The sequence below is a fragment of the Anguilla anguilla genome, chromosome 6 (genome assembly GCF_013347855.1).
Source record: "Anguilla anguilla isolate fAngAng1 chromosome 6, fAngAng1.pri, whole genome shotgun sequence".
Classification (NCBI taxonomy): Eukaryota; Metazoa; Chordata; class Actinopteri; order Anguilliformes; family Anguillidae; genus Anguilla; species Anguilla anguilla.
The window spans coordinates 9364363-9391218 of record NC_049206.1 but is presented as its reverse complement, the minus strand read 5'-3'; the positions used below and the strand labels follow the sequence as shown (position 1 = coordinate 9391218).

The 26856-nt window shown below is 42.1% G+C and overlaps 2 protein-coding genes across 8 annotated transcripts in view; one reads left to right on the top strand and one right to left on the bottom strand.

The window, feature by feature from the left end:
• The window catches only part of slc44a5a (solute carrier family 44 member 5a), a 90688-nt gene extending 81818 nt beyond the window's left edge, over positions 1–8870 (top strand). The window contains exons 15-22 of one of the 2 annotated variants that reach the window (XM_035422454.1): positions 729–991; positions 1942–2036; positions 2458–2561; positions 3146–3219; positions 3306–3376; positions 3533–3621; positions 3823–3907; positions 7308–8870. In XM_035422454.1, coding sequence (XP_035278345.1) covers positions 729–991; positions 1942–2036; positions 2458–2561; positions 3146–3219; positions 3306–3376; positions 3533–3621; positions 3823–3907; positions 7308–7423 — 897 coding nt within the window. In that variant the 3' untranslated portion in view covers positions 7424–8870. Of the gene's footprint in view, positions 1–728; positions 992–1941; positions 2037–2457; positions 2562–3145; positions 3220–3305; positions 3377–3532; positions 3622–3822; positions 3908–4472; positions 6649–7307 lie in introns of those variants that run through there. The other variant, XM_035422455.1, reaches the window with a different exon arrangement.
• Positions 8871–10675: 1805 nt separating this feature from the next.
• lhx8a (LIM homeobox 8a) lies at positions 10676–20997 on the bottom strand. 6 transcript variants are annotated; one of them, XM_035421142.1, is made up of 9 exons: positions 19008–19110; positions 17234–17317; positions 16946–17101; positions 16383–16504; positions 15525–15745; positions 15099–15202; positions 14521–14616; positions 12615–12801; positions 10676–11129 (listed from the first exon to the last, which is right to left on the bottom strand). In XM_035421142.1, the coding sequence occupies exons 1-9, from the start codon at positions 19062–19064 to the stop codon at positions 11053–11055; spliced, it is 1104 nt and encodes a 367-aa protein (XP_035277033.1). In that variant the 5' UTR covers positions 19065–19110; the 3' UTR covers positions 10676–11052. The 6 variants fall into 6 exon arrangements, with proteins under 6 accessions (XP_035277033.1, XP_035277031.1, XP_035277034.1 ...); XM_035421140.1 differs by lacking the exon at positions 19008–19110 and adding an exon at positions 18385–18985 and having other exon boundaries at positions 15525–15742; XM_035421143.1 differs by lacking the exon at positions 19008–19110 and adding an exon at positions 18385–18985 and having other exon boundaries at positions 10677–11129; positions 16946–17026.
• Between the last annotated feature and the right edge of the window lie 5859 nt (positions 20998–26856).

Below are 26856 nucleotides of genomic sequence, written 5' to 3'. Positions count from 1 at the left end.
GTGTGTGTTTGTATGTATATGTGTGTGTGTGTGTGTTTGTATGTATGTATATGTGTGTGTGTGTATGTGTGTGTGAGTGTGTGTGTATGTGTGTGTTTGTATGTATATGTGTGTGTGTATGTGTGTGTGTGTGTGTGTGTATGTGTGTGTGTGTGTGTGTGTGTGTGTGTGTGCGCGTGTGTGTGTTCGTGCATGTCTGCAGAGATAAGAATCTGAGCCCTGTTGTGAGTGGCAGCGTGTGTTTCCAGTTGCACTGGGACGTCCTGGTGTTTTTGGGTGAGGTATTGGCCGTGTGCACACCTGTACAGGCCTGCTGGAGACTGAGGAGGTGGGGTGTGGACAAGCTGTTGTCACTGTTGGACAGAACGTTCCGGAACAAATAGTTCCACGGTTACAAAAGAGTTTTGAACCATCTACTAAGTTTTCTCACCCAGTTTAAATGATGGCTTTAAATGAACAGAGATGAACCTTTTCAAAATATCCCTAATTTATTGCCCGGTGTTCCAGTTCATGCATATGAAGCTGTGACAAAAGCTGTTGATGAGTTTTGATTATGACGAATTTCACAGACCTACTGTACCACACTGGAAAATGGTGTATCACTGCACATTAATGTAACTAGCCTTTTCATTGTTCATTTGTTAGAACATGAATAGAAGTAATGGCTTTGTAAAATGCCCCCCCGCCCCCAAACTGAAGTGTGTGTGTTTTCTGTCGTGCGGCTGCAGACCTTCAACAAGACCAACGTGACCAAGGTGTGCCCCGGCTCCCAGTGCACCTTCGCCTTCTACGGCGGGGAGAGCCTGTACCACCGCTACATCTTCGTCCTGCAGCTCTGCAACCTGCTGGTCTTCCTCTGGCTGGTCAACTTCGCCATCGCCCTGGGCCAGTGCACCCTGGCCGGGGCCTTCGCCTCCTACTACTGGGCCCTGAAGAAGCCGGCCGACATCCCGCCGTGTCCGCTCTTCTGCTCCTTCGGCAGGGCCATACGGTACGTTACAACCGCCCCCCCCTCGCCCCTGCCAGTGAAACTGTAATACCGCTATCTGTAGTACCTTTCATAAATCCATCCAGCAACACAAAGTGCTTCACAGAGAAAACAAACGACTGCTACTGTAATAACCCGGGAAGTATTGCACATGTTATTCCCACTCCCACCCATAAAGATTTACTGTATGCAGTCATAGCAAATAAAACAATAATAAAATGTAGTTAAATTAAAGCAGGAAGAAGCAAAGCTTACACAAATCTTGTATCATGCAGACCATTTTTTGACACCAGGATTGCTGTCGATGCTCACACAGAATCTCAACAGCGGAAACAATTGAATACTTAGATCTGTCCCTCATTGCATTTAGTGTGTATAAAAATTCTTTTTTTTATTAATTATTTATACAAATGTTATAACATGTCAAGGCACTATGTATGCTTATTTACAGCTTTAGAATAATACCCTTTTAATACCTGTTAATCAGTTTTTCTATTAGATTGTATAAAATTAGGTTCTCAGTGATGCAACAGCAGGTACCTTTCTCCACACTGACAGTGTCCCTAGAGCCGTACAACAACATGGTTTTATCTTCTTAAGTTCTTTTATTAGGCGATTTGGAAAGTCCACTTCAAATTATAACCCATTGTAAGTTTAAAACCTCTTGCTCTTTGAAACCACAGCACATACCAATGGAGTAAAAATGCTTGAATTGGTGGATATAATTTGCAATTAAAGAGACATTTTGAGCACTGTAAATGAGCCACATTCAGTCAGATAACTGACTTATCCATCTCTGGCGGTGTTTCTGCACACAGTTTGTGATGTGAGAAGGGTATTTTCTGGATCTTGATTGGATCTCAGGAGCGTGCTTCTCCTGGGGTTCCTGTTTCAGTAGGGCAGTGAGAGAAGCTTTTAGGGTGCGTTCTCTGAGCCGATACTCTCTGCCCCAGGTACCACACGGGCTCCCTGGCCTTCGGCTCCCTCATCCTGGCCATCGTCCAGCTCATCCGCATCGTCCTGGAGTACCTGGACCACAAGCTCAAAGGTGCGAGTCGCACGCCCTCGCGGTTGTTTGTCCCAGCGCATAGTGAATTCCCTACACTGTAATGTCTGTTACCCTTGTTTGTGGTCTTGGAGAGAATGCTTAGCTGCACTTAAGTTATATTTTTTCTGTTGTTTTCCATTTGTGTGGTGCACTTGCATGTTCTGTGTTATCTGGAAGTTACCTAAACACAAGGATATCACATCAACTATAATAATAATAATAATAATAATAATAATGCTAGTATTGTACTATAAAGGAACAGTTTTGATCTTGGAGTATTATTTCCTTTTTCACAGTTTGGTAGGAAATTAAAGCAGCTTCTATAAAGCTCTGTAGTGACTGATTTTGTCCTTTGGAGGGCGCTGTCTGTGAGGAGACACAGCTGTGGCCTGATGAACGTGTGTGTGTGTGTGTTTTGCAGGAGCCCACAATATATTCGCTCGCTTCCTGCTCTGCTGTCTCAAGTGCTGCTTCTGGTGTTTGGAGCACTTCATCAGATTCATGAACAGAAATGCATACATAATGGTGAGCGTGTGTGTTTGTGTGTGTATGCATGTGTGTGTGTGCGTATGCATGTGTCAGTGTGTGTGTATGTGTGTTTCAGTGTTTGTGTGTATGCGTGTGTGTATGTGTGTGTGTGTGTGTGCATGTGTATGTATGTGAGTGTATGTGTGTATGTGTGTGTGTGTGTGTGTGTGTGTGTGTGGTTGGGTTTGGGGGGTGGGATGCATTAGAGCTGGGCAGTGAGCCAGCCCCCATCCTGGCTAACACTCCCATTTACCTCTTCCCTTCAGAGGAAAAAAAACTTTACAAGTCCTGTAGGATGACAGAGGGGGGGCTTTATTCTTAATGACAGAAGCCAAGTGAGGTGAAAGCGATCATGGCGGTGCACCATTACAAGGAACACTGTCGTATCTACTTCAGTTTTAACATAAAGGATCAAGAGGCTAGTTAATTAAATTATCAAAAACAAACCAATGGAAAACGAAAGTGGAAAAGACATTTCCGTGTCCTGTTATAACTTTCTGTGTCCCGTGTGCGTTCTCTACAAACCGCTGTGTTTCGGTAACCTGACTCGACCGCCTTCCTCTTCCTCTCCCTCTCTCCAGATCGCGCTGCACGGGAAAAACTTCTGCACTTCGGCCAGGGAGGCCTTCTGCTTGCTGATGAGGAACGTGGTGAGGTAAGGGCCGTCTGAAGCCTGGGGCTGGATTAGGTGATTGTCTGCCCCAGGTGGCACCTGACTCTGGGGTCTCCTCTCTTCTGCAGGGTGGCAGTGCTGGACAAGGTCACCGACTTCCTGCTCTTTCTGGGCAAAGTGCTAATTGCAGCGAGTGTGGGTAAGTGCCGTGCTTCTCACGTATCAGAATCCTAACTTTTATTTGGAGGACCAATAACTTGCTCCTTTGCATCAAAACAGTTCTAGTGCTGGTAAACGGATTGAAATTTGTCCCAGTTTTAATGGTCCAGTGTTGATGTTCATTTGTGTGTTCCAGGTGTTCTAGCCTTCTTTTTCTTCACTCGCAAGATCCCCGTCATTCAGGAAGAAGTGCCAGTGCTCAATTATTACTGGGTGCCATTACTGGTAAGTCAAATGCTGGATGTAGATACGGTATGTACAAATTCTCCTTCGCACCTCATGGAAAGTCTCAAAAAGAAAAATAGAAAAGAGAAACACAGCGAGTTGCTACGTGCTGAAAGTAGGATTGTGCACTGAGTTACATGAATCATACCGTGCTGTAAGTGCAGTTACGTGTGCGTTGACGGTCCTCTTTCTCATTGGCAGACGGTGATATTTGGGTCCTACCTGATCGCGCATGGCTTCTTCAGCGTCTATGCAATGTGTGTGGACACCTTGTTTCTCTGTTTCTGTGAGTATATCCCTCTTTCCGTTATAACACACTGCTCGGGTTGTATGGATCTAGGCCTGTTCTTTGTTTGCCCTCATTGTAAGGTGCATTGGATAAGAGCATTATCTGATTGCCTAAAATGGAAATGTAAAACGTATGACGTGCTACCACTGTATGTATAACTGAAGAGAAAAAAATATATTTTAGCGTAACTTCGCATAAGAACAGTTTAAAGTTTTTTTTTTTTAAAGCGTTGGTTCATTTTTGGTTGCATCGTACTCCATGAAATAAAATATCAAGAGGTACACAATCAATTAGAAGAATCACTTCAGTCTTTTAAGCTTTGCTTTGGCTTCAGGGCTTTAATAATGCATGCTGGTGTTAGCACTTTGACCTTTGCCTTTGTTGTGGCTGTCTATCCGGCATGACCTGTGCACCCTGTCCTCTTTTCCCCCTCTGTGGTGCCTACTAACGGCTTTCGCTTTTTTTCTTTCCTTTTTCTCTGTTCTGTCCGCTCCCCTTCCCCTCCTTCATCCCCCCCATCTTTTCCCGGGACCCGTCTTACCCCTCCGTACGTCTCCTCCAGGCGAAGACTTGGAGAGAAACGATGGGACTCCCGACAAACCTTTCTTCATGTCCCCTGGCCTGCACAGAATTCTGGGCAAAAACGATCAGAGTCCTAAAAAGTCCAAGGGCTAACTGGCCCCCTCGGGCGGGGCCTCTTGGCTCCGCCCCTAAATAGCTTTATTTATGTGTGATCTTTAGCATGCTTTAAAAGTGACTTGTTGCCGAACTCTGGCTATGCTGTCAACAGACTGATTTAGCGTTGAGGAGAAATTAGCAGGCATAGGCAGTAAAAATGGACCTTCTACTACGAGAAAACGAGAGAAAGAGAGAGAGATGGACGGAGGGCTCCATTCTTCTCTTTCCTGTTTCGGGTGCTGATTACCTGTCATGTATTACTCTTTGTACTGCTTAATGCTGCCTTACCCATTGCAATCTACTGGGTTTGTGGTAGCAGGTGGCATTTTAAGTGATCTGTACTGTGATTACCTGTCCTGAGGGAGTGGGGAAAGAGCGTGGACCGGCTCCAGCGCTGCACTCTTTCACAGCTCTCTCTCTGAGAAAAGAAGGATTGACCTTTCCAGTGTACGGAACCGTTGGTCAAGAGCAGCCTTTTCCTGATCTCAGTCCCGCTGCTTTTCACTCAAACCGACCCCTTTACGTCCGTCTGCGCGTTCGAGACGCCGATCGAGCGCAGCCGTCTTCGCCGCGGGAGGCGAGCTCGTGAGAGACAAAAATCAGCGAGCCTCAGTCTGCCCACATTCTCCAGCAGTCAACCCGGAGAGGAAACAATCGGCTTCGGAGAGCGTTTTTATAACGGTCAGCAGTGGGCGGTAATTACACTTCATTTGTATAGAGTTTACTCCTGATCCAGACACCTGGTCTCGGACGTGACTCACCCAGATGAAGAGATTGAAAACTCCATCGCCGGGTGCTGATGTAATGCAAAAGAGACTGCAGATCAACCATAGCAAACCTTTCAGGTTCAGTTGCCGGCCTCTTCCGTGTGAAGGGGACGGGCATTGATTTTGAAATGACATCACTTTACGACTATGACAATGGTACTATACGTCTGTGTGTGTTTACTCGATCCAGTGTTGTGGCAGTTTGCTGTGAAAACACGTGGCTGGGGATGTGGTGCGTGTCATCGTGCAATGTTTTGACTGGTCCGCGTTTCGCATAAGGGCTCTCTAGAGTTGCAAAACTGGACCATTCTCCTCTGTGAACTGTGACTGGCAGTCAGCCAGGCCATGCCAGGGCCGGGCTTTTGTTCTACAGAGCGGAGCAGGGGTGCTTTTTTTTCCCCACCGTGTGTCATGGTTTTTGGCGGATCTCTTGGGATCGGGCTGCTTAAACAAGGCATTGTGGGAAGGCTGCCCCTGTGTTGATGAGACACAACAGTATCTGTGGCCCGAACTGGTCGAACGTCAGCAGTAAAAAAAAAAAAAAAAATCAGTTTACCACTCATGTCTTGGATTCACAAACCATGGTGTGGGATTGGACCTCTTAATAATCCATTTCACACCGCTTGGTCAAGCATTACAGACCTTGCGATACTTCAGCTGCGCAGTTTTAATTCATGTCCGAACAGGGCGTTCGGCGTGTTTTGGAACTCTTTGATTCCGTTTCAGTCACAAGTTTAAGCAGGTCTGTCATTTTAGAGGTCGTACACATCAGAAACAGTCGCTGAAATTAAAGAAAAATTGGTAAGAAACTGAAAATTAGCTGTTTTTTAACTGACAAGTTAAGGACAACTTCCTAGATTTATTAAATGCATCCACCCCTGGTTAAAATTTACGTATTAATGTACAAAGGCTTCTTTTGTCATTCCAAATAAGATTTGAACAGAGCCTGTGAATTCAGGAAATCTGATGTACGTTTTAGATAAACTACAGTTTCTAGTTAATGTGCCTAGAAAAAATGTTTGTTTTTTTATTTAACACAAAACACGTTTTGAAATACAGTTTATAAAAGGATGACAAAGCCATTTTTGGTAATTTTGTATTGGGTGGTACAGACTAAAGTGCTACATTTTTTATAATACTGATTATTATATTCTTGTTTTTTTTGTAAGTTTTGGGGGGTATTTATTGTCTTTGTAATGAGAATTTTTTGTAAAAAAAAAAAAAAAAAACAGTCAATGAAAAATGTCAATTCATTTTTTTCTAAATAAATTATGACTTGCATATTGTGCTGAATGTGTTAAGGTTGATTGAATTCTGTTATAGTCATTGCTTCCTAAGCTTTGCTTGAGCTCAGTGCTACACACCCCATTCCCTGGGCAAGAAAACTGCTCTATGCACCAGTTATTTTCCATGGTGACTGATTTGAGATTTTAATGTGACTGTAACTGAACACGGGTCTGCTTGGGAATTGTTGCCATCCTCTGTGGGTGGATATACCTCCCAAACAGGCTGTGTTCTGGTCTCTCACCACAGCAGTTTGGTCATTTGCCTACTGATGGCCCTTCATGCACATTGTTTGTATGCACCAAACTCTACTTAGACCAAAAATGTTTTAAGAGTTTCTGTAAGGTCTTGTTTCTGTAAGTATTATGGTTCATAATTTATTTTTCCCCGTCATAGACCTGTCCCAACCTTATTGTAAATGATCTCCCCACCAGATTTCATTTTTATCCTCTACCACCAAAACAGCGTTTTCTCACTTCCTTTGAATACTTTAAAACATACCAGTGTACATACATAAACACATATACATTAGCATATTCTCTTTGGCATGCTGACATTTAGTTTTATCCACTAAAAGGAATGAATGAGGCTTAAAATTAAAATTGAACAAATCCTCCCCCCCCCCCCCTCATTCAGTGTATAAATTGAGCCTTTATTCCCGCCCCCAGTGCTGGACCTGGAGATAAACGATGGATCTGCGGCGCGGCCTCATTGCATGAGCGGCTCTCTGAGGAAGGTCCTGAACAGGAACCAGCAGAGGAGGAGGAGGAGGAAGGAGAGGTGAAGCGGCACGGCGTTTAAGAGAAACGATGATCCGCGCGCTCCCGGACGCCAGCGGACGCTCTCAGACGTCACGGGGACCGGGGCGTGTGTCCCCGTGCGCGCGGGGTTTAAGGAACGGGAACGCTGGAAAGGCCCTCTCGGGTTACACAGATTAGATCAGAAGGACCTGCGCGTCTCGTCTCGTTAAAGAGGCGTTGAAGCAGGCGAAGGAATTGGGGCCCTGATGCGGAGCAGTTCGGGCCGTTCCAGGTCTTACTTGAACCCGATCACGGTGGGACCGGGAGCACACTACCCCGGCTCTGGAGCAAAACCTGGAGCGGCACAAGCTGTTCTGTATTATGAATGCCGCCCCTGCAAGAGCAGGCCCCTATATTATCTGTAAGCCATTTTTTATATGGATTTGGTTCGTGTAGAGGATGGATTTACCACTCAAGCCGATCAGTCAGTGCCCCAGGGCCAATTTGTGCACATAAGCCATTAAGCGCACACACTGAAAAAGTAAATGTTTAAATAAAATCACATTAGATTCAAAAGCTGTGTTCTAGGTCAACCCCTAAACACACAGAACTCTCAGCGGGACCCCAGACTGAACTAATCATCCTGCCCGAATCAGCCGAGTGGTTACGTGACTGACAAAGGCCGAGTTCCAGAGTTGCCCCTCAAGCGACAGCTCTCATTTTGATCAGAGTCACTTTAAATTGCCGAGTACACTTACGCGTACCAGGAAATTGAGCTGGTACAGTGGTTCTGCCAGTTGACTGGCTAAATAAACAGACAAGAATTTACATGTGATACACATACCTTGCATATAACAAGCCCTACCAAGCATAAAAAAATAAACAATGCATAATATCAAAACATTCATAATACAAAAAAAATTAAACATACAGAATATAAATGCAAAATCCATGATGTCAGCAGTAGATCATTTCAGGGCTTGAGGGACTGAGGGGTGGTAGAATGTGGAACCCTAAAATCGTCATTACCGCTGTCCTCGCCAGTGAATGGTGAAACCACTGTAAATACCTCACAATGCGTTTCCGGGATCGTAATGTTGGCAGGCATCAATTACAATGCTATAATAGATCTGCAGTGTACCCAGAGTCGTCGTGATTTGGTAGCAATATCAAGATGCAATGCTTATAGGCCTACTTGGTTAAAGGATGAACGCTGTCCGACAAGGCATTACAATGACACGTGCAACAAATGAAATAATTCTTTGATTATATTCAATACCGCTGAACACAGAGCACCGTTTAATTAAAACCTTATAGGCGAATTGTGAATATTTTTGTTGTTTTAAATACATGGCTGATAATGAAACCATCGACGGTTGCGGAAGAATACGCGTCTACCTACTGTGCAGAAGACGATTGCAGATGCAAACACGGTTTTTTGCCGAAGGGAGCGTGTTTTTATGAAGGAATGAAATAAATACTGAAATTTGTGGACTACAAATTACTCGTGTGGCCCTGATGGTGTCTTGTCATATCATCTAGCTAAATAATACTAATAATACGACAAATAATAGCTGCTTATCTGTCCTTGCGGGCAGTTATTGAAGACACTTATTTCGCCTTTTCTGTGCCTTATGCGAGTGTCCCGAAGACCGGCAGGTGAAACCGCAATATTGCGGAGAGTCGTTACGGATGATCATGGATAGTGGTGGAATTGTGGACTTTTCAGTGGATCCTGGGATATTCCCTTTGCGCAGGGTCACCATCAGTTTTCATTTCAATGGGTGTGACCGCAAGAACAAGTTTTAGCCGCTAGGGCGTGGCGTTTCAGACTGCAAAACGTAGGGCATGATAAGTAGAGTGTAGTCTGAAGCAAACGTCTCCTGGAACTGAGATCTAGCAACGCTTAATTCAGTGCATCCCTCACGTTCTCCACCAGGGGGAGCAGTAAGCACACGACTGTTGAAGACTGTGACATTGGCCAAACTGCTGGGCTAGTTATAAAAATTACACCATGGACAAATTGCAAAGATTGCAGATGCTCATAGTGTGAGCCTCTAACACAATAGACTGTCTCTCTGTACAAGATTTGAAATACCAAAACAGTTATAACTATTTAGTTAGTAGGTGTATAAATTGGGAATAACAGTGTCCCATTACAAGGAGTGCAGGAGATAATGCATGCTGATGAATCACAAGTCATTTATTACAAGCTTATATCCAGTACTTCCGTGGTTAGTTTCCCACCTATAAATGGTCCCCTTTGCATTACGATGCATTTGATACAACAGAAAAATACCTGAGCTCTTCACAAATGCCAACTTCCCCATACCATGACTACATCAAGCACAAAGTAACATCTGAGTTTGACTTCATGTACTGGGAATGCACTGTGCAGGTTCAGTCAGATCTTACTGTAGATCCTTATATCCAGGATGCTAGCACTTTTCTCAACAGTAGAAAGTACCACTATATGACCAAAAGTATCTGGACACCCCTTGGTCTGGGCGTTGTTTTTCATGGTTTGGGCTAGGCCCCTTAGTTCCAGTGAAAGCAAATCTTAATGCTACAGCACACGATCACCTTCTAGACAATTCTGTGCATCCCCAACAATTTGGGGAAGGCCCTTTCCCATTTCAGTATGACAATGCCCCCGGGCACACAGCGACGTCCATATAGAAATGGTTTTATTGAGATTGGTGTGGAAGAACTTGACCAGGCTTGCACAGAACCCTGACCTTAGTCCCATATCCAACACCTTTGGGACCAACTGTGAGCCAGACCTAATCGCCCAATCGACCTCACTAATGCTCTTCTGGCTGAATTGAAGCAAATTCCTGCAGCAATGCTCCAACATTGAGTATAAAGCCTTCCCAGAAGAGCAGAGGCTGTTATAGCATCAAAGTGTGGACGAACTCCATATCAATGCCCATAATTTTGGTTGAGATGATGGATGTCAGGTGTCTGCATACTTTTGCCATCTCGTGCATCTAAAACTGCTGTCTGTCAGTGCGGTTGAAACAATATTTTTCCAAGTGCTTGTGTGCAACTGTATCTTCCGTGATTGTTGAACATAACGACCCAGACTGTGGTTAAGACGTGCATTGTAAACCAGGCTCACTGTGGGCCCAAAGCAGGATTTCCAATTTCCACTAAATCCTTGTGTCAATACAGGCTCGGTCATGTGTGACCATCTGAGAGCCCGCTCTGCTCGAGTCGGTCAGGTCCAAAATTAAAACACGAGACTCTTCAGATCCATCCAGCGCCATTATAAGACATTGCTTACACGCAGAAAAACCACAAAAGCAGCCATTTCCGCAAAGTATTAATTTATTTTAAAACAAAGTGCTCTGTCACGTAACATGAAATAAATTAAATGCCATGAAATCGATTCACCAATATATAGATTATATATTAACCAAAAAAAAAAAAGATTTACAATGACTTTTTTTTTTTCTTCTTTCTTTCTTTTTTTAAACTTTGAACACTGAACTTGAATAATCACTGAAAGGCTGATTATCTCGGGTGGGTCCTCCTAGGCAGTGGTGGGAGTCTGGCCGTTTTTGCGTGATGCGCACGCGCAGCTGAGGGGGAGAGGGAGGGTCCCCTGGTGGCTCTGACCTGAATACTGCCACAGCGGCTGCGCAGGGCTGCGCAGGGCATGCGCAGGCGCTCAGGCGTGGCTGATTGGCAGCTGAGCCATCGAGTGCGGCAGTAAGGGCTGGAACACCAGGGACGAGGGCGAGTGCACTGCAAGGGAAAGAAAGGCGTGGTCAGGGACCCAGAATGCACTGTGACTGGGGCGGGCGGGCGGGCGGGTGCTCTTACAGGGGTACACTAGGGGCTCATTCCAATCGCTTATCTTATCCGTCCTCGTCTCCTCTGTCCTCACGCTACCCGGAAACCGATAGAGGTCCCGCCCTCTTTAAGGACATTCCAATTCCTTAAATCAGGGGTCCTCAATCTTATCCAGAAAGGGCCGGTGTACACACAGGCTTTTCTCTCAACCAAGCAGTAACACACCTGATTCTACTTATTGAGGTTCTTAGCAAAGACTCCGATTAGTAGAAGCAGGTGTCACTGCTTGGTTGGAACAAAAGCCTGCACCTACACCAGCCCATTCTGGGTAAGATTGAGGACCCCCTCCCTTAAATTCTTCTTGGAGGAGAGAGATTTATACATCAAACAATGATCCACCTCTCCAGATCTGCCAGAATTTTATGGTAGGAACACCCCTTCACATATCTAAGTTCTTGTATACCAGGGCTATCCAATCCTGTTCCTGGAGATCTACCATCCACTTGTACAGAGTTGCTTCAACCCTAACCAAAGCACCGCATACAGCAACAAGAGATCTTGTTGAGCTGCTAATTAGTAGAATCAGGTGTGTCAAATTAGGGTTGAAAGGAAAACCTACAGGATGGTAGAGCTCCAGACACAGACCTGACCGTTTCTATTTATTCTACCGAATTTTAATCCACAATGACACTCATTCTTTAGAACAAAAAAAAACTTAAGCCTAAGCAAATTTCTGCAATTGTTTCCCATATTGTTCAGTCTGTTACAACATAGGAAATGCAACCATAAATACGCAATAACCCCTGTCCTTTCAAAATATTTGGTACAGAACAATCCGTTACAAGCCCACCGACAGGTGATACAACTGTGCAGCACGTCATTAGTAACTGCCTTTGCTTCAAACTGACACTTGACTGACCAAGGACATTTTAATAACGGAGGAATCGAGGCAGCATTTCTCTTCTCATCCTTGCATCTCTTCAAAAACAGCGATTGGAATGAGCCCTATGTCACCATTTTGCTCCAGGGAGCAGATCAATTACAGCACACTTAACTTACTGGCTGCATTAAAATCAAAAGAAACCTCTAATAAAATGCCAATTACATTTAGAATGTAGCCAACACACACACACACCAAATAAAACTGTTAGAACATTACCACAGCAACATACAATCACAAAGAATGGTGTTATTCTTAGGAATAAAAAAATAGTGCCCTTATTTTTCCAACCGAAGACAGTGCTACACCACACACACACACACACACTGCAAATACAAATACAATTGGTAGAACAATTGGAGCAACATATAGTAACGAAGAACAGTGCTATCCTCAGGAATACAAAAATAGTGCCCTTATTTTTCAACCAAAGAAAATACTACACCACACACACACACACACCCCCCCCAATTCAAAGGTCACGCATCAGAGCTCACCGTCCATGTAAGAGTGCAGGGCGGTCAGGATGGTTCCGTCCTGCGGCCCGTAGGTGGCGTACTGCATCTCCTCCATCAGGGGCGGGGAGAGCTGGGGCGGCTGTAGAGAGGACACGGCCGTGCCCGACGACCCGTGGCTGGGGCTCACGTGCTTCTTGTGGCGGGCCCTGCAGTTCTGGAACCACACCTGAAGGGCACAGACCGACCCGTCACTGGTGCTCTCAGAACAAACAAACAAACAAACAAAAAAAGTTTCTTTTCCCCATAGAAGAACCCTTTTTAGTTCTCTATGGAACCCTCCATGGCAGGTGCGACAAAGAACCCTTGAAGCCCTTCCTGCTGGGAGTGTGGATGAGATTCAGAGAGGTACAGCTTGTATTTTTGCATAGACTGCGTAGTTACTGTTCTCGTTAGTGTTAATCAGTTTAACCTTCAGGGTCCAAGTTGAACTATGCGGTTGTTCCCTGCACTTGGAACGGTACTTCTCTCTAGGGTTTTCAACATACTTGTTCCTGGTTATGGTTATACACTTTGTTGTACGTCGCTCTGGATAAGAGCGTCTGCCAAATGCCTGTGATGTAATGTAGTGTACAGCTGTCTAACTCAAACCCTCCTGTCATTCTGTTCAGGCAGTACGCTTATATGAAGAAGTTGCACTGTGCCCCACGGAAACTGGGGTAAGTTCAAGCCCCATGAATCGCTGACACTGGAATGTTTAGCGTACCTACTTAATTTCCTTTGCCACCATTATAGAAAAAGTGACCACAAATAAAATATGAACAAACTATTTTTTCCACAGGAAATCCTTTTTATAATCACCTCATGATTTAAAATTTAAATTAAATTTCATGCATTCCTTCAACCAAATTGTAATGGCAGATTAATTTTACTGTATTTGTCATGTACTCAAAGCTAACCTGGAACAAAAATATGCATTGATGAAGCACATATAAATAAGATTTCTAAAAACCAAAATGAATCGAAAATGTGTTTTCATTCAGTCTGTAATCACAGCATCACAAATAATTTTATCCAGACTCACAATAGTTTTTCCCCTTGGGTAAACATTCCAAATGAATCAAAAACAAGTCTGTCAATATTAAAAGGTTGCATGACAAATTTAATCCTTTAACAGGCCATATACAAAATTCATAAGGAAAATCTCAGATGAACTTACAATTACAATCCCATTGAGTCTTATTTTTAAAGTATGACCAACCGGTACCACGTGTAATCCTTGGAATGCTTTCAAATGCTTTTTTTTATTCTTTAATTATACCAATGTTATTAACATATACTGAAAGGAATCTCAAATTGTTTTCTGTAAAATTTTGCAGAGCAGCACTTGACTAGAGATTTCAATTCCATAGGTGCAGGCATACCCAATCATTTTAAATTATGCAAAATGTCTTGAAACAAAGGTTCGTTTTGACGGAAGTATATTTGCATCATAACAATTAAGCCAAACTTGCAATGATCGTAACAGACGCCTAGTTTCCCTGCAGTTCCAAGTAAACACGTGCGCACACACCTTTTGGCACCGCAAAAAAACAACGCCACACCAAGCATTCAGTCAGAGCAAAAGCATTTTTACTATGTTATGCTCCATTCTTAGGGCCTGTCACTCTGCCCATAGAAACTGCACACCCTGGGTCCAGAAAACCGCACACCGATACACCCAAATCGAAGCGTTAACGAAAGCGTACCTCCAGTCCAACTAGTTACAAACCGCAAGATCCAAAGCAAAACCAAAACCAAAACTCAAAATGAATCTCCAGCATTGACCAGCAAAGACTCGCACGCATCAAAATGACAGTTGAACCACGTGGGAACAGAGCCGAATGGGGTCGAAAGGTCGTTAGTTAGGGTCCCCGTGTTGGCCCCGTGACGTGAAAGCGGGGCTCACCTGTATGACCCTGCGGCTCAGCCCGGTCCTCTCCGCCAGCTTCTGCAGCGTCTGCGCATCGGGGTTATTGTCCTGAGCGAACTGAGCCTGCATGACCTGAAGCCCAAAGGTCAAAGGAGAGGCAACAACAGGTTTGTTTTTGTGCGGTCGGAGCACTCACACTTCACACAGATAATCACCACTGGTAAAAAAGGGGGGGGGGGGGGGGTGGGGGGGGGGAAATCACAATTCAAGGTCAAGTTAAAATGTATTATCCCAGATTGGGGAAATTCAAGCAGCCAAGGTACACAACAAGCAAGGGGAAAAAAATTACACAAGAATAAAAGCACAATATAAGAGATACAAGTCCTCCACTATACTAATTATACAAGACTTACGACAAGTACAATAAAAGAAGAATTTCTCCAATATACTACTTATACATATCTACCAACAATTCGCCCCCATTTTAAGACTGGTAATGCACAGAATTGTAGCAGGAGGCAAAAAAAAAAAAAAAAAAAAAAAAGAGGGAGAAATTTGAATTTTTAAAGAGAGGAAAGCATCTTGGGTCAGCGACCGCGTCCCCGTGTGTTTACCTGCAGCTGATCGGCCGTGAAGCTAGTGCGAGCCCTCTTGGCTGGTTTAGGTTGGTTCACTTCCTGTTCTGTCGGCATAGCTCCTTCTACGTTTACACCGTTTCCTGCAATTAACCCCCAAAAGAGCAGGGGGTGCAATTTGACTTAAGGAAACATGAACGCTGACAAGTTGCTTCCAAGCGCTCCATTTTGGAACGTATTGGCAATTACATTTCTTCAACCCTCTGCATTTACCATAGCAGCACAGTACATCGTTAAGTGTCAAATCAAGAGTTACACTACACTTGACACTAGTTGGACTTAGTAAATTGTTCTGAGTTGATTCAACTCACTGTGTATCCCAAATCTTGTACTGCATCTGAATTGAAGACAGCTCAAATGTGCAAAACATGTTTACACACACACACACACGCCGCAACAACTCACCATTTTCCACGGCGCGCTTGAGGTTGTCCAGCATACAGTCGTAGTGGACCCTGCACAGGACCTTCTCCTCCACCAGGGCAAACTCCTCCCCTGTGGACAGCTGCCGCTTGCAGGAGAAGCAGGCGAAGCAGGCCAAGTGGTAGACATTTCCCTTCGCCCGTCGGACCCAGTCCGTCGAGTGGATGTTCCTGCCACAGCGGGCGCATCGGGTCCCGTATCTTCTGCACAAACAGTTTTCAAAAAGCCAGCAATTATTTCCCCCCCTTCGCTAAATATGGCCTACTGCAAGAGAAATACAAAACATATAGCATGTACATCAACTCAGTACTAAATTTTGATAAATGTATTCTGCACAGGGACTGTGTGTTATGCATCCACATTACATACATAATGTAAAAGCGCATACACACAATCTAAAAGCTGGTGAAACACTTCCCTGTTTATTTTATTTTTATGTAACAGTTCCAATTTAGCATTCACAATTACAAATAACCAAAACCCTCTCTGAAGCTTTGGACATTGTATTTGGATTTACTGTACACTACATAACCACATTATTATTATTATCAGATCTTAGGACTTTTAAGTTGGAGTTGTATAGGATACTGTATGCATCCTGTAAACAAAATACATAATTGGACAATTCTGATATTACATTAACTGCGCAAAGCGTGAATGATTTCGATTATTCAAAGGACTACTGTATATGATTAATGCGTTTAGAGGATCACGGTGTTGGTCGCACAAAAGTACATTTTATAAAGTAAATACTATTTCAGGCAGCCGTACATACACACCAATTTGAAGACCAACTATTTTCAGAGTAAAGAAAGTATTACAAACACAAACGTTATCTACCTGAAATAGTCCAGTTTGCAAAACACTTCTTTTTCTTTGATATAACAGCTGGCATGCCTTCCGAGCGGAGTTCGACACACGCTACACGAGAGACACCTCACGTGCCAGCTCAAGTCGTTTACCTTAAAAAATAATGACCAAATTAAACATGACAGATTTAACCATGTTGGCAAAGTACATCTAAACTCCCTTCGTACAGACTAAACTTTCCACAAATCACTTAAATTGTGTATTATCCATAAATACAACTTTAAGACAAAAAAATCGTTTTTTATTTTCCATTTCTGTTCACGAACCTTTGACATGGTAGTAAACGAATACCGGGCTTAGAACACCGCGCGGTTCTTTACACAGAAAATGAACAACCCAAATTTCGATATTTTGTACGGAAATCTCACAGAATGACTGAATAAATTTAATTCACGCGCAAATAATGGCGTCACCGAAAACTAAAGGCAGGTTATAGGCTACGTTTTTAAATCAAGCCAAATCAATATGTAATAATGTACTTGCAGTAGGCTTGCAACCATCAAATTGCAACACTAAAAAATGTGATGGCTTACCTTGAGCAGGTATTTGTCAACTATTTCCAGACCACAACTGGTACAAAGTGTTTTTCCAACGAGAGAGACTGAAGCCATACCCTGCGGTGAAGAGGAGGGTGACAGGGAGGAAGACAGGGAACACGAATCTTCTACAAAAACCTCCTCTGCAGTGCTCTGGATAACAAAGACATTAAGCCGTTAAATATTTAACGTAACTTCTTAAACACATTCGTGGCCTTGTTATGTGAGGTGCATTTCCAGATATGAGGGTAGGTTTGCGAAACAAGAAAAAAAACTATTTTTTACCAGTTCATTTTCTCCTATGTCTTTTCTGCATCTGCCAAAAGCCCCCGTGGCTGCCGCTTCGATATCTTCAGACATGACGAAGAACTAAAAAAAAAAATGTAACCGCTTCAGTCAGAGAAGCAAACAGTCACCATTCGAAGGGCCTTTTAACCTCTACAGCCAGCCCATAAATACCCAATGCCCTTTCACCATGACAACCCCTGCGATTATTAAGCTGTCATTTGGAAATGGAGAGATTCTGGCCCTTGCATACAAAAGCAGAAGCCTCTTGACCCAAGTTATCTTTTGTTTATATTCACTTGGAGAACATGCTACATTTGGTACTCTGAACTGTTCAAAAGCGAGTTAGTACCCAACATATCAATTTCTACTGTCAATCAAAACAAGCTTGAGTCAGTGGGGAAAGGATTTGATTTATTTAATAACAGCAATTAAAAGAACACAAATCGAATGTCTGAACAAGGTAACCCAGAGACGAATAGATTTAATAGGCTCATTTAAAAAGCCGAATGTTATTTTCCCCCCTTGCTCTCCTTTTGTCAATTGCAAGAAATGTTGAGCTTACTTGAAGCGGACCTATAGCAAGCAACCAGCTGTAGGTGATTCACGCTGATTTTTAAAGTGCACTTGGCCAATTAAAGGTAAGGATGTGCAGGGAAGTTTGTACACCTGAGCGTTTTTTTAAAGACGTATTCTCAAATTTGGACAGGCAGTTGGTATGCTTATTTGGATTAGATTTCCAATTCTGTTGGTGCCCGGAGGGTCGATTAAAAAATTCCTATCACTGTCAGCGTTACTGATGACATTGTCAGACAACACAAATACATTGTAGCAATAATATAGACCCACAGGACTCAGATGGCGCAGTTGTTACAAAAACTCTCTTCGTGACGACGCCATTCAAAAACAAAGACATTTTTCAAGTTAGTATACTAATTAAACCTTAAATAAATTACGTAATGTCAAATATCCACGAATCGGCGTAAACGTTGAAAAGTCATGCGGCTTGTGCAAATGTATGGCAAAGACCGCGTTATTGCATCTACTGTAAAAGTTGTACATGCACTTTGTAGCCTACATTGTCAAACTGAAAACCGAAAATAACACATTACTATGAATAAGACGCTGCCATTTTCTGTCGTTCCGCTTACCTTATCATTGGACATAGAATTTAATCTATTTTCATTACTCTCCGCTTTGCTACACACCAGCATTTGTTCAGTTTTCCAGTACATCGGACTTTCGGACTCGATTGGCTGTCGCATGCCACCAAACACCAAAGACAAAACCGATGTCAGAAATCCCAAATAATCTCCTTCGAATATCCAGAGGAGGGCAGTTACTCATAGAATCCAATTTTCGGTGTCCGTTCTTATGCCGTTCTCTACCAAAAAACCTCGGTTTTAAATGAGGGTGGAACTCCTATACTTTTTCCCTCCCGACTCTGTTGGCCGCACCTCCTTGACTGAAACACACACGCCTTTAGAAGTGAGAGATTGTTGTATGAGGAACACGGTACATGAAATCCAAGTCAGGAAATGCTGCAGCCACTTCTAACTGACTTTATCACTCATCATTTGGCAAGCTCCACTGATAACACAAAACAAACACTCGTGCAGGACCATATCGTATTGTACAGCCTATAACTTAACAGGTTAAAAAAGACAAAGGGAAACAACCTATTATTCATGCTTGAATTTGTTTTTTTACTTGGCTCGTTACACAGTTCGCTAACTGTTCTAAACATGTTTTCTTTATTCTTTAACACTAGTACCTCGCACAGCCGTAACCGTTCTTTTAATCCTTTGCCATTAAGATTAACCTGACGCATCTGGATGGAAGGATGACGGGTCTCCCTGTCAGGTTATTACCGACCAGCTGCACTTGCTTAGCGATACCTTAGAACAATAGCATCACTATTGGAACCTGCTGATGCTGAGGGGAGATTAAACTAAATCAATTGAATTCAGCATGACAACCACGCGTTATGATAAAACGTAGGCTATATTAGTTCCCGTGATTATTGTATGCCTTGTTTGTCATGGTTAATCGACGTCTGGCACTCCTGGGCGCTCATTTAAATTTTGGTTCTGATGCGAAAGCGCATATGCTTATTTAATAAATAAAACAACACGTTCGAGAACGCCTTCCTTTTCAAGTAGAGGTAACATTGCACTTTTCTTAGCGCTTAACTAGAGATGAATGCGGAATTAGTTAAATAAAGGCAAGTGAAGGCACGTGTAGACCCGCGGTGACCATAAAAAGGGTTCTGTGCAAATAGTCAAATTTCAGTAATATAACAGAACTACTCAGTTATTGTGAATGACCGAGACATTGTACAATGGCAGCATGTTGTATCCTATGTAGACACCTACACTTCATCAGCGAACTAAAAGGACTTTTTTTGCAATAAAAAATGATAAGAAAATCTTGATCTTTTACACTTGATTGCTGACATAAGCTGCACCGTAGCCTAAAGACGCACATAGTGAATAATATTAAATCGAGAAGTGTTTTAGTTTTGTCTGTGTTGGCTATTAGATATCAAAACGTATTATAAGATGATACAGCGCATTAGCTAAAATATTGGAAATATTCTTCTTTAAAACAATGCAGTCTTGCAAAGGAAATACTTGTTTAGTTATTAGAAGACATTCATGTCTTTAATGATTCAATTTAAACATTGAAGTAAAGCAGTATTTGTTTTAAAAAAGAAAGAAATGAAAAAGAACTTTGATTTGAAACCCTCAAAGGAGATCAAATTTGTTGTGTTCTGCTAAATATTTGGAACACACTTCGCAGATAAATCAAGAATTTAGTCTTCTGTGGACAGAGGCGGCTGTACCTTACAGACAAAAAAATCAGAAATCATTCTTATGTGCATCATTATTATTATTATTATTGATATAATAATAATTATTATTATTAACAACAACAATAATTATAAAAATAACAAGTATTATTATTATTTATTTGAAATCACTATGTTCGCCATGATATGAATCAATAAATCTTTGTTCAAATTCGTAAAATAGCCATATTGTAAACTACTCTATACAGTGAGATTGTAGCCTATATTTACGAAAATGACGAATAAAAAAATGCTTCCTTGTGTTAGAAAATCTCAAATGTATATAAATATATATCAATACACAAAACGCTGACCATTTCCAACGTGGACTTTTTTATTAACAGTGCTTGCTCCAGATTATTATTATTATTATTATTATTATTATTATTATTATTATTATTATTATAACAATAATAATAAGAATAATGTTTAGCACTTCCATTTTGACATTAATTGCTTAAGTTTTTGTGAAGTTTTTTTTTCATCTGCAAGGTTTGCTTGTTTGTTTTTACAAATTAAAACGAGTATGAACTAATGTTGAACCACATAGCATGCCTGCAGATCAGATTTTATGTCTGTTTTAGCGTAGCCATCGCTTATTTACAAAGCTATACCATATACCTATGATGTTTCTTCTCTTTAAGAGGTTCTTTAAATCTTCTCAATTGGCGTCTTTAAGATACCTTTAGAAATCTTTACTTTTGTTAAGTTATCTGTATTACTTCAACATTTAGCCCATTGCCATAATTTATTTTTGCAAAATATCAACAAACTATAACGAACACGCTGATACATAACAATTTTGTTTTGTTTTAAATTCGTTGGTTGTCTTTATCAAACCCAAACAATAAACTAGAGGCATGAAGGCATTTTTAGCCTGTAATTCTTACCTTAAATGTGTATGAAGTCGAGCCACGAGACTGATGGGGGTGGCTGATAATTCCCGAAGTCCACGCGCAAAGTGGAGGCACTATAAAACAGAATCGAAATCTAACCCCATTCATGTGAATGCGGTTCGAGAGATTATCTGACAGGTGGTGTGTGCCTTTCCCCCCACAGCTCTTTTTAAATCGCATTAAATTAGCGTCCGTTTGATAATAATTTTTTCTTCTTAATTCTCCGTTAGTTTATCAGTTTTATTTTTCTCCATTCTCTCTAATATGAGAAAATGTTTACCTGCATAGACACTATGGAAATGTGTTCGGACAAGTATATTTAAAAAGTTTGATATAAGTACATTCTATATTTTTCTATATCTACTTATTTTTTTTAATTGTATGCATTATTTACGTCACTAAAACTCTGATTTAATCATATGCACAGTTAAATGCAAAAGTACTGGGACAGTGACACAATTTTATTGTTTTGGCTTTGTAGTCTAGAACGTTGGATTTGAAATAAAACAATGAATATGAGGCTAAAATACAGACTTATATCCATATTGTGTGATCCGTGTACGAATTACAGCCCTTTTTATACATAGTCCCCCAATTTGGGGATGCAGTATAAAAGTAATTGGACAATTGGCTGCTCAGCTGTTTCTTGGCCAGCTATGTGTCTTTGCATCATTTGTTCAGGCACGAGAAGGCTAACAAAAGGTCTAGAGTTGATTCTAGGTGAGGAATTTGCATTTGGAGTTTGTTGCTGTTGTCTCTCAACATGAGGACTAAATACGTGTCAATGCCAGTGAAGCAGGTCATCGGGAGGCTGAAAAATCATAATACAGCATTCGGGCATGGCCAAAACATTGGGTGTATCAAAATCAACTGTTTGACACAATTGTTAGGAAGCAAGAATGCACCGGTAAGCACAGCAATAGCAAACAACCTGGTAGACCACTGAAGAGGTTGACCAAAGAATACTTTCAATTGTGAAGACAAAAATCTTTTCAACCGTTGAACAGATCAAGAACACTCTCCAGGATGCCGGCGTAGATTTCAGAGACTACCACAAGCACCAGCATAACCTCAGAGGGCTCGCGGCAATATGCAAACCTCTGATAAGTCTCGAGAACTGAATGGCAATAGTTAGAGTTGGCTAAAAAAAAGTACATTAAAAAATTGTAGAGTTCTCCAACATAGTCCTATGGACAGATGCGACCAGTATGAACCTGTACCAAAATGATGGAAAGAGGAAAGTGTGGAGAAAGAAAGGAACTGCTCGTGATTTAAAGCACTCCCCCTCATCTGTGAAACATGGTATAGGTCGTATTATGGCTTGGGCATGTATGGATGATGCCGCTGGAACTGGCTCACTTGTCTTCACTGATGATGTGACTGCTGACGGCAGCAGCAGGATGTATACAGAGGCCGAAGTTTACCGAGGCATCTGCTCAGATCCAACCAAATGACTCAAAACTCATTGTATGGTGCTTCATCATGCAGCATGACAATGACAATGACTATAGGCCTGGCGAAGCATCATCACTAGGGAAGATATACCCAGTGTCTGTTGGTGTCTGTGCATCGCAGAGTTCAGGATTTGCAGCCAAGAACTGAACATGATGACTTCATTTCAGATTATGTTAATTTGTCCAATTACTTTTGCTCCCCTAAAATGGGGGACTATATATGAAAAGGGCTGTAATTCCTGCATGGATCATCCAATATGGATATGCATACTCTCGAATTAAACCGGACAGCCTGCACTTCAAGCTTATTAATCATTTTATTTCTAAACCAATGTTCTGGAATACAAAGCTATAAATTGAAAATATATATATATACATTTAATTTTGACAGTTTACGAAAGTATTAACTATTAGAACTTGCCCTACCAGGTAAATATCAATAACGGTTGTGTATAGTGGTTGTAACTAAGCAACAGATGTACATCAGTTCTGAACAGTGTTTTGAAAGCTGTGTAATAGCTGTTAATGTACTCTGACTTTGATCTTCGTTCGGAAATTTAATGGAATCAAAAAAAAAAAAAGAAAAAAAAAGTGACTTCAAACTGCCAGCCACACGATCTCAGTTTCCGAAAACCTTTCTTTTACTTTTCTCTGAATAGAGATGCATTCTATAATGGGCCGGGATGGGGGGTTTTTGATATCAAAGTAAGGCAGCACTTGGCACCCATTTCCTCCTTTCTGTGCAGTTTTGACAGACAGGGGGAAAAGAAAGACAGGCTTCGCCGCGGTCTTTGTTTCTCTCAAACTGTAATCATTCAGCATTCACTTTTCCTCTCCTCCTTTCGCAGCGTCGAAAGAAAGACCATACTCCGACAAAAGTAGGCTATTAAAACAAAATTGTGTATTTATCTTGAATGCCAAGGTACTGGTAGGAGAGCATTGTCTTACGGGCATCGCTTAAATCTGTGTTTTTCATTAACGGCAAACCCACCTTACTCATTTTCTTAAAGAGCAAAAATGTTCAGCCCCCCTGCAGCTAGATTATAGGGCCACACACGCATGCCATGAATAGTTTCAATGAGTGCAAATGATTTCCTGTTACACTCATGTACATCTAATGGATTTTGATTACCTCGCCACAAATGCTGCATTAATGCTTTGTGTCAAATAAGAATATTCACAGTGAGGAAGGTTTCTGTTGTGAAAAACAATCGGTCGTCAGTGGGGAATAATGAACACACAGTAACTAAGTGAGGAACACTAGGGAGGAACGCTACATTTAATGCATACCTGCCTTTCTGCTGGCTTTCTGTCGCACGTTTTCCACCGTGGTGTAAAACAATTTAATTAACTTGTCGTACATTACGGTGTTAAGTGTTAAGGATCAGAGGAGAAAGTGGACTGACCTGGGCCTTCAATCAAAAAAGAACAAGGGATCAATTGCTTGGCCTGCAATTGAGTTTTGCTTTAAAAAAAAACCTACTGAGAAAGAAATGGGGTGGTAGAATATCAGCACTGTAATTCAGTTAAATTAATTTAACATATGTGTGTGTGTGTGTGTGTGTGTGTCTGTCTGTGTGTGTGTGTGTGTGAGTATGCATGCACGCGCTCTCCAGAAGTGTTCTCTCATAAAATTGTTTTCCCGGTGAGGCTCTCGCTTAACTTCAGTGACGAAAAGGCTTCGAGTAATGGCCGACGTTCCACTCCAGATAAAAACCGTACGGCGTTCTTCCAGCTCGCTGTTTGCGGGATAACGGTCCTATGTCGACTTCACAGGATTTATATCCTACTGATTGTCTCAGCTGGAGAAAATGGCAAAGAAAAAATATTTGCTGTTGAAAAATGGAAGCTGTCTAATTTTAACAGTTGATGGGAGCTTGACTAAAAGCACTAAGGGACACAAATAAAATTTAACTTTTTAAAATTTCAAGTTCAGAAGTTTTTTGGGGGGATTTACACTTTGCAAGCTTTGGAGATCAGTGCAGACAAGTCTGGGAGCCAATAGAAGACCTTATTCTCTTGAGTGGAGGAAGGGTGCACATAGCTGGAGTGCTATTTCGGTTCCCGGGGAACAGTGATTCACCCCACAGCCCGAAAAAGAACTGACCCAAAGAATCAAACCATGTCCGACTGTGGCCTGCAGTGTGATGGCGTCCTGCAGAGCAGAGCATTTTCAATCACAGCATCACCCGGAGAAGGGGGGGGGGGGGGGGGGGGGGGGGGGTGTCAGTGGGCTTGATATACCCTACCTTGGCATTGCAATGACAGCTCCTTCGACCAATGAGGGTACGCTTCTGGGAGGGTGCTTACGCTGGCCCAAACCCTCCTAAATTAGTGGACAAATTGCAGCAACTGAACAGACTTGCAACAGGTAACACTAAATTGATAAATAAAGAAAACAATGTGTTGAAACCTGTTAAAACATCACCTGTTAAATATTTGTACTTGTTGTTTATTTCTAACTATATTTCTAACATCATGTAAGCACTCTGATGACAGCAATGCTTTATTGTGATGTTGCTCTGTCGGCAATCAGTTATAACTACATCTTGACATTAATTTTGAATTATTTATACAGTCATCTTACCACTGTGGCACTGTTTTTTTTTTTTATTACTTTGAATAATGAATACATTTTTTGATATGCACGTAATCTCAAGTTCAGCCGTAAATGAAAAAGTACTGTGATATTGGATAAGAATAATAATTCCATCTCAGAAATAATGATTGACATTTGTAACTCAAACTTTATGCCAAACACTAAAGAATTAGGATTGAAACTGGGCTTGAATGTATGAAAATAAAAAAGGAAAGCGGCTAGTAAAATGCATTCAAAAGATAGATTTATATGTATGAATACCTCACCATTATTTTAATTACTTAAACATCTACCCCTGTGTACCTTGTTGGAAGTCATTCTGGATAAGATGTATCAGCCCCTAGAAAACAGTGCTGATGAATAACAGACAATAACCAGGCTTCTTTTGCTGGTATCTCCGCTTCGCAAATTTTAATCCAACGTCAACAGGCAAGCAACCGCAGACTGCCAGGGATACCGTAGCTCTTTGGTGAAATGACTTTGGAAAGTCGTGCGGTGGGTTTGAAGGGAGTTTCTGCATTGCAGTCCTTGTGAGTGTATACAGAGGGTTCGGCTCTGCTTGCTACATGCTAGCCGCTCCCGGTCCAGCTGCCATTTAAAGCGCACAGGCCCCTCTAAGGTTTCCCAAAGCTCCCCGCCACGCCCCCCCAATTCCCATGCAAAGAGTCGTGGGTCCTCTCTGCACTTGGAGGGGATCAGAGCAGAGGAAGAACAGACTCCCCCATTTACATAAAAGCGAACATGAGCAGAGGGAAAAGGGGAGATAAGAGAGGGGACCGTTCACTATGCAGTGGCCTCACCTACCTCCCTGAGCTGGGCCCATATCTCCATGCACTGTGGAGAAATTAAGGTCCTCCTGTTGTCTGGGTTTTAGAGCATCACTGCATCACCCTCTGGTGTACACCAGTCACATAGGAAATATGACTGAGGCAACAGATTCAAGAAGGAATGAACAAGAAGGTATATTCATATCCAGAAAATGAAGTATGAAAAAAAAAGCTAATTGATAAAATATTTTTGAACCATAAGATTCATAATATTATGTAGGAACTAAAAACGTAACACTAGTTACTCAAAGTTAAGGATAAGACAAACTGTAGTTAGATTCACATGCAGCATAAATGAATGAATCTTGTGGTTTGTCTTATTTAGAAAATGCAATTAGCTGTTCACAGTGAAGTATGCAGCCATTGAATTAGCCTTCTGCACAAATCCTGCAGAGTGGCATTGCGGTCAGTGTGCCAGCTTGTTACATATGACCAAATAAATCCCTTTTTTTTTGGTCTTTACACATAACTGTAACGTTTAAACATAAACATCTCCATTTACCCAAGGATCTAAAGCACATGTTCACTAGAACAGGGTGGCCACGTTCAAATCACTACACGAAGACCTTGATCCCAACCAAAGCCTTCTGCGTTCAATGTTGTTACATCAAGTTCCTTTCACCCCCCACATAGAACACCCACAACTTAAAGTGATCATGGCCTAGGGCTTAAATCAAAATGGTGGAGTCTGCCAAAGCAGCTTCTATCGCAGGGGAGACTGACTCAACAGCCTCCTTCCGAAATGTGCCCGTACAGTTAAAACCGTCCTTTCTTATACTTGTGACAAAAAAGAACTCTATCCGCACCCCCCTCCCCTCCCCTCCCCTCCACCCTTCTCTGCAATTGTTTTGTTTTGCCGCTTTGGTAATTAGCCTGTGTCCGCATCTTGTTTGAATGCCAGCGCCGAGTAGGGCTCTCTCTATTGTGTTATCAGAGAAACGCAGTACCCCCCAGATGTCTGCTGAGCAGTCTGCCAGGAGACACCAGCTCCCACAC

Bases quoted from the DNA above. Each gene is read 5' to 3' on its own strand.
- lhx8a (XM_035421138.1), bottom strand. From the start codon at position 18,498: ATGCGACAGCCAATCGAGTCCGAAAGTCCGATGTACTGGAAAACTGAA. The intron at 15,746-16,382 runs GTAGATAACGTT...CTGTTTGTGCAG, and splicing joins TGCAAACTGGACTATTTCAG to AAGATACGGGACCCGATGCG. The intron at 15,203-15,524 runs GTGAGTTGTTGC...GGTTAATTGCAG, and splicing joins CAAGCGCGCCGTGGAAAATG to GAAACGGTGTAAACGTAGAA.